This window comes from Oryza glaberrima, chromosome 10 (genome assembly GCF_000147395.1).
Source record: "Oryza glaberrima chromosome 10, OglaRS2, whole genome shotgun sequence".
Taxonomy (NCBI): Eukaryota; Viridiplantae; Streptophyta; class Magnoliopsida; order Poales; family Poaceae; genus Oryza; species Oryza glaberrima.
In genome coordinates, this window is record NC_068335.1 from 21312089 (window position 1) to 21320016 (window position 7928).

The 7928-nt window shown below is 44.0% G+C and overlaps 1 protein-coding gene across 2 annotated transcripts; it reads right to left on the reverse strand.

Moving 5' to 3' along the window:
* Positions 1-1197: 1197 nt before the first annotated feature.
* LOC127753281 (uncharacterized) lies at positions 1198-5602 on the reverse strand. Of its 2 annotated transcripts, none has more exons than XM_052278760.1 (10): positions 5028-5602; positions 4706-4940; positions 4392-4511; positions 3652-4020; positions 2990-3303; positions 2793-2892; positions 2634-2693; positions 2444-2530; positions 1932-2072; positions 1198-1824 (listed from the first exon to the last, which is right to left on the reverse strand). In XM_052278760.1, exons 1-10 carry the CDS (start codon positions 5192-5194, stop codon positions 1486-1488), a joined length of 1932 nt encoding a protein of 643 aa, XP_052134720.1. In that variant the 5' UTR covers positions 5195-5602; the 3' UTR covers positions 1198-1485. The 2 variants fall into 2 exon arrangements, with proteins under 2 accessions (XP_052134720.1, XP_052134721.1); XM_052278761.1 differs by having other exon boundaries at positions 1199-1824; positions 4392-4508; positions 5028-5601.
* Between the last annotated feature and the right edge of the window lie 2326 nt (positions 5603-7928).

Here is a 7928-nt window from a genome sequence, read left to right on the forward strand (position 1 = left end):
TTTCAGTGAACAAAACGCCTATCCTGTGTTATACTACGAAATATTATTTCAATTACTCTTTAAGTAAATACAGGTTATGTCTTTATAGTGTCAAGGATTTAACTTACTGGGGAAGGAGGGGTTACCGCATCATGTCGATAAAAGATAGGAAACAATCCAGTTATCAGGGTTGAATAATAAAAAAGCTAACAATATTTACTAAAAGTCTAAGGGCCTGTTCTGCAAGCTGTGCAGCAGCTGCAGTCCCTACTATCTTAGAGCTTGTTGGACTGTTCCAGTGCGCCGCAACCCCAGCAGCCGAACATGCCCTTCTTTTGATCTTTATGGGTTACGAAGCTCTTAATTTAGATTTTACTTCGATTTTTGTTAGCATGCTTTGTTTTGATCTTTATAGGTTACGAAGCCCTTAAATTTAAATTTTACTTCGGTTTCCGTTAGCAGGTTTTTCAAACTGTTAAACGGTATGTTTCTTATGAAAACTTTCTATATAAAAATTTCTTTAAAATATCAAGTATATCCATTTATCAAGTTTGTAATAATAAAAACTTAATTAATCATGTACTATCAGTTCTTGCTTTTTACATGAGTCAACTTCATTTTTATCTTCATCAGTTTCAAACACCAACTCAAAAAGACCTTAATCACATGTACGGGAGTATGTAGTAAGTGGTAACTGGAAACCTAGTTGCATTAAATTGAGATTCTTCGACTTAAATCACATGATTTCTTTGAGCCACTACTGGCACTTGAGCCCTCTTTGTTATGGACTCACATACCAGTGACTCTAAAGTCACCTGACCTAAGGCAGAGGACTTTAATCTAGTTGCATTTTACCACGATAAACTGTTCACTTTTTTTTTAAAAAAAAACTTTGTTTTTTTATTTTTAAAGAAGGCATAAATGTTCATTTAGAAGACATGATCCGAGAGGGCTGCTATCACTGCGCACGCCGTGTTCAGGCAGGCAGGCAGGAAAGGGCAGTGTAGAGTGACTCGGTGACAGTGCATAGTCACTGTAGTGGACGTGCAGCGTACCGTAGCATCCGAACGAAAATCGTTTCATTCCCCAACGAAATCGCCGATTCTGCCAGCTTATCTTCTTCCTCGTGTTCGTCGCGAAACACATGCATAATTTACCCCCCCCCCCCCCCCCCTCACACACACACATAGCTTCGTAGCTGCCACTGTCAGTACTCTGTCTGTTCATGTTTTGCAAACCAACCATTTTAATTGCTCGATCCAGTCTTACCTGCCATTTGCAATGAACCATCCAGTCCAAAAACACAGCAACATTCTCAAGGAATCCATTGCTACTAGATATTAGCAACAATCCAATTCTGTACACGGCACAGCAAAAATAGATGTAGCACTTCTGAACTTTGTCACTGATCTCATCTCATCTCATCTTCAATTCTTCATCTCAAGATCACAAAACAACAATGCAGCGCGAAACATTGGAGCATCAGAATGTACGCTTGTTTCTTGCTCAGAAGAGTGGCTTGTCGACCATGGTCCGGGGGAAGGCGTAGCGGAACCTGGCGTTGTAGGGGAGCCACTCGACGGCCTGCGCCGCCTTCCTCCGGCCGCCGGCGGCGTCGACGCACAGCCGCTGGATGGCGTCCTGGGTGGCGCGGGCGTCGGCGTTGTCGCGCGCCCACGCGAGGAGCTCGTCGGCGCCGGCGAGGCCGGCCTCCCGGGCGTACCGCTCGACGAGGCGCGGCAGGAACACCTTCTTGGACTTCCTCACCACCACGCTCGCCTGCAGGAACTCCCGCTTCGCACGCTCCAGCTCCTCACTGATGTTCTTCGCCGTGTACACCTTCAGCTGAAACATTTTTCTTTTTAGCTTGCCATTTTCTTCAGAGTTCAGAACAATAACAAGCAGTGGAGCTGCACGGTGGTTTTGTTGTGCAGTGTCAAATCGACAATTACCATGGGATCAGATGAAGCTCCTGTGCACAGAGCGAACAGGGCGAGAGGCTGGCAGTCCGGCAGGCCGAATTTGAGCTGGACGAGTTGCTTCTCATCTGCGCATTTCTTCCGCATCGCCGTCGACAGTATGGATTCAAACCACTGCAAGTATGAGGGTGAGTCATCAGTATTGTGCCTTCTCTGCTACTCCTAACTTAGCTGATTGCTATGTACTACATGGCAGTGAAATTCGTATCAGTTATCATAAGTGATGTTCTTTGGTTTGTTTCATTGATGTTCATATAAAGACCACCTAGACCAGTAGGCCAGTCAAACAGAATAAATTTAGGATCTTGGTTTGGAACTCAGAAGTGCAGAATCAATGTCAAATATACTTATGACATACTCATTTAGGAAAAATGATTTCATTTTTTTGATCATTTATAGAATTTTAGCCTGAAATTATCTATACTTCTTATGAACAATCTGAAGCACAAGTTAAAATTCAGCATGAAAGTGCAAGTCATACATACACGACCAATCCGTGGAGATCTGCAGCATAGTAGAGCGTGTTCGATGGAATTGGCCGTGACTGCATGGCCTCCAATATTGTAGGCAGCCTGCTTACGGTGATTTATTTGTAAGTGAAAAACTCAATAATTCGGTAGCAAGCACAGTATGCTTACATTGCAGGAATAGATATTACTAGAATATCTTTTTCACCTTGTGAAATAGAGCCATTCTTTTCAGAGAACTGTTTGGAATGCCATATGCTAGATATGCCTGCAAGCGAATTATATGCAAATCAATATAAGCAGTAAGAGCATTAAAAGTATAAGTATAAAGAATAACAGTAACCACTGTAGAGTATCCAGCAATTACATGCATGACAAGAGAATTATACACATTGATCCAGAAGGCCAATTTAATATTGGTTTCTGACATACTCAGATCAACCCTTTCAAGCTGCTCCACAAGCAACCTGCACCCAAAACAACACAGTGAAATTTCTTATGCTATTGTCAGGAGCATATATATTATGTTTTCATGATGTGTAGATTATATTATTTTGGACCAACCTGTAGTGCGTAATTGCATAAGAGACATCTGGCATGTGATTCTTATCAGCTGATATTGAAGATACTTCCACCGTACATTTGGTGTTTGACAAATTAGTGTCCTCTCCGTTTCCTCTCCGAGGAAGAATGACATTTGTTGATGACCTCGACAAGAATGGTGAACGGACCTTTTCAGGGTTTTCGGGACACTCGGTGCGAAGAAGACAGTATATGGAGGCCATGCATCTAACCATTTCTTCGGATATTTTGCTTGGACATTGGTAGAGGTGATCTTTCAGGGTCCGAGTCAAAGAACTACTTCCTGAATAAGGAAGCTTTTTTTAAGGAAGAAAAGGTAAAACAATAGTCAAGATAAGTCCAATATGTGATTTTCTGCTTTTAGAACATCTTCTGAATTAAAACCAACAGGCTCAAGGTATAAATCTGGGGAATAAAGCATAACTGTGGCATGTTTCTGAATCAAACACAATGAACATGAAATATGCACCCTAAAATAGATTTTCGGCTGATGATTGACTAGCACCTATGATTCCTCAAAAGGGCATATAAAAGACTAGGTTAAAAATTGGCAACATGACATACACAGAAATAAATATGATAGTCGTTTTGAGGATTTTGCTAAATGCTTGTAAAAAGGTTGATTTTCTTGTCAGATGTTTTACCTTCCTTGGATCTGGTGGGAAGGTTGCAGGGTGAATATCCAATGTTTCACTTGAGAAAGATTCATGCTTAATCTTGGTTTTCAGCGTACTCTTCGATCTCCCCGACTCCGATACCGATGTCATGATTTGGAAAGGTTGGAGCGGGAGCTTCTTAGATGAGCAAAATGCACTCGATATTATGCTCGGATGCCGTCTTGTTCTAGAGCTGATACTCTTGGTATGCGCCGGGGAAGAAAGACCAGAACTCTGCCCTGAGGATGCTCCAGACGCAGATTGATCGAAGATGCTTCTGTAGAGGGTAAGAACATGCTGCTCACGGTTTGCGATTTCCTCTTCAAGCAATTCAATCTCTGCAATCAGTTCCTTTGTCTGCAGGGACAACAAAAACCACTTATTGAACACAATAACTTGAAAATGATGGAGCCAGCACTTATCCGTTTGTCCCCTCTTGATTTAATAATTGCTTTACTGAAATTACAAGGCATCCCATTAATGCAGAAGTATGTCTGTCTAGTATCATAACTGAATTACCATGTTCCCTTAAACCGATTTTTCATGGGAAAAAAAAGGAATTTAAAGAGGATTAATCAGTTATCCAAGGAGATACAATTAAACTTGCAACAGCATTGCTGAGACATTGCAAGCACAATTAAAACGCTCAATTTATCTGCTCAGTGTAGCACACGAATCAATTAACAGTCGCAAGGGGAAATTCTGCAGAGGCAGGAAAACCATCACACCTGAGCTGGGAAATGCATGTGGCCAGGAGACAGAGTGCTGGATGCGCGGCCAATCGCCCGGTCAAGCATGATCCGGATCGACCTCTCCTGATGCAGGTTAAGCTGCAGCTGCCTGATCTGCTAGAATTCAGAAACAACGCACACATAACAATCAATCAATCAATCAATCATCATTTTCAGAACTGCATAGTAGGCAAAAATCGGCATGGCTTAAGCTATTTTGCATGACGATCCTCACTCACATCATTCTCCTCTCTTCTAATATATTGACGGTGCAATCCTTTTACGCGTTCGCGAAAGAAAAAAAAACTCACATCATTCTCCAGCGAGACGCGATGGTTCGGCGACGCGCTCGCCCTGCTGCGATCTCTCGTCAGTACATGGTGGATGGAGGAGCCCTCGGCGGCGGCGGCGGCGGCGGCGTGGGATTTCCTCGTCGTCGCGTCCGGTTGGTGATGAGAGCTCGGCGTCGCCTGTGCTGCTTGGGTGCAGCGCTGATCGTGCAACGCCGCGTGCTTGCATGGCTCCAGGCTCCGATCGGAAGAAGCACTGGCTCAAGAACAGTAACCATTCCTAGGCACAAGTTAAAAATCCCAAACTTGCACTGCAAATGTGAAGAGAGAAATCAAAGATTACCTCTTGGATCGCCGGTGTCGCGGCAAGGCGGCAGCGGCAGCGGCAGCGGCATGCTTGCGCGGGGAGGCGTCGCCGCCGTTCTTGCCGCCTCCGCCGTACTGTCCGCGAGGTTCTTGTGCTCCTCCTCCTCCAACCTGCACCGTCCCTTCCATGGCGGGTTGAGCCATCACTAGGCTACGCTAGCTTCATCATCTTCGTCTTCCTACATGGCATCGAATCGCCAAGCATGGAAGCTGCTGCCGCTGCTCGTCTTCGCGGGGGGCAAAGAGCATCGCGCGCACAGTGGTGGCCTGGCAGCTGCGCGAGACGGCGGCGACGAAATTAATAGCACCACGTCGCCGTGTCGCTGCTGCTGCTGCTGCTTGGTGCACTGCAGTGCAGGGAGCAAGTGAGGAGGGATTCGGAATTCGGAGGTGTGGGAGACGATGGCGATGGGGGAGTAGTAGACGAGTAGTAGAGTGAGGATGAAGGGGGGAGTTATTGCGGTGAAGCGAATCAGTTGGTGGAGGCGAGTAAATGCTCGCACTGCTGCTGCACGCCTGCACTGACGCAGAGTAATGGAGACCGATCGACCAAGAACTCGCCATTGTTACCACTAAAAACTTCTCTCTTCTCTTCTCTTTTCTTTATTTTATTTTCTCTCTGTGTGAATGTTTCCTTGCGTGATTCTTCGGTTGACCTCGACTGTACAACAGTGGCAGCCACTGGCTCCAGCACTCCAAAGTCCAAGATCGATATTATACTTTTGTACGGTGAGTGGCACTGCTCCTAACATTCTTTGTCCAAAGGGCCTTTGCTGTGGATCAAAGTTTGGTCTGCATCCAAAACAAAGAATCAAACTTTGCGGATTAGCGGCAAGTTGCTGATTAGTTTTCGTTTCAAAGGGCAAGGTCAGGAGCTCTGCCTAATCAAGTCAAAAGTACTTAGAAAAGCGGTTCTTTAATCCATTTGCCAATCAAGCACGGCATAAGGGCACACTGTTGTGTTAACTCACACTGCCCCAATTCCTACCTAAACTCGATCGCTTCAGCAGATAGCAAAGATCATGTCTACGAGATACGCGAGCAGATGGCCTAGTATTCTCTACTAACACCATGGGGGCGTGGAATCGACATGATCAGAGATGATCAGTTCATGCTGCCGGCAAAGTTTCACGAGGTAGGTAGGTAATGGCATCAATGCCGTTGTTAATGCTCTCCTCCTTTGCATGTCCCAGGAAGCAGTGTGTGTTTGGTGACTGTTTTCCCTCTTCACTCGATCTGCAGCACGATGCCCACATAATAATACTAACACACTACTGTGCTTGTTCTTGAACTTGGCTACTCCTCGTCGTATACGCTTTTCAAATTTTTAAACGGTACATTTAGTGTAAAAACTTTTTATATATAAAGTGCTTTTAAAAAAAATTAAATAAATCCATTTTTCAATTTTTTTAGTAATTATGGTACTTAATTTATCATATGATGATCATATTTCGCGCTTTGGTGTGTAACTAACTAATAAGCTAAAAATAACCTCTAAAAAGAACACGCCTTACAACTCCTGATGATCTCTTTATGTTCTTTTGCTGTCCCGACCAAATTTCATTAAGAACCCGGCAAAAACAAATTTCATTAAGAGCAAGTTCAATAGTATAGCCAACTATTAGCTCCAATTCATCTATAGCCAATCTAATAGCTCATTCATACAATAGTTACATACTACACTATTAATACCTGGTCCCACCTGTCATACACACACTGTGTCTTGGAGTCCGTGCTGCAGCTGGCTACAAATCTGTAGCCCGCTGCCCTTCTCTCTCCTTATTTATCTACTTAAAATATGTTTGCAGCTGGCTTATAGCCTGCTATTGTACCTGCTCTAATAAGAGTGGTATATGCAAAATGATCTCTTTCTTTTTGCTGTAATCTCTGCTTTGTGAGCTGTGAACCTATGAGTACTGAGCAGGGTTGACGGTCCTAATACCGAACTGAAAACTGCTCACGAACGGTACCTTAGGATTTCGTGGAAACCGTTGGTAATCCGACAAGAACCGACGAAATTCGGACAAAGCTGATGAGATCAGTTTGATTTTTTTTTTCAGAAGACTGAAAAACCAATAGGTTTTGTGTTTTCGATCTTGTCCGGAAGGTTCGGACCGGTTTTCATCAGTAAAAACTGACTGTGAGTCCGTGCGACTGACGGCTGAAAGGTCTAAAACTCTCGCCGAATTTAGTTCCAAACTTTTTCTTTAAACTTTAACTTTTTCATCGCATCAAAACTTTCCTACACACAAAAACTTCTAACTTTTTCATCACATCATTTCAATTTTAACCAAACTTTCAATTTTGGCGTGAACTAAACACACTCTAAGGCACCACATCTGCTTGATGGAAGCTACGATAGACCAATTGCACATATGCATATATGCTTTGCATTGCATGGCAGCAGGGGGCAGCATTGCAGTTACAGCTAGCTAGGCAGCTACTGTGTATTGTGTAGGCAGTGAATGGGTGTAGTAATGCTCACATCACAGGCAGGCAGGCAGCAGAGAGTCGTCAGGGTTTTCAGAAGATGTGTACGAGTGGAACAGTGCAGTGATCCATCTAACGCATTGATTCGATCTTGGTTTTTGGTTGGATTGGATTGGATTCCCCCTCTTGCAATTACATGGCGAGCAGGGTTTCCCCTTGGATCATTCACTCATTCATTGGCGGTCCACCTTTTGGTTGTGGTGGTGAGGGAGATCGATCAGATGTGGGAGGAACAGTTCGCTGAACTGTGCTGATCAGTGTTTGACAATTTGTTTGGCTTTAGTTTAGGATGAAATCATCATCATCAGCAGCAGAATCAATGGCAGGTTGGTTGGCCATGGTGTTCTTGCTACTGTATGCTAGCAAGTACCATGGTTAGGACAAGTTT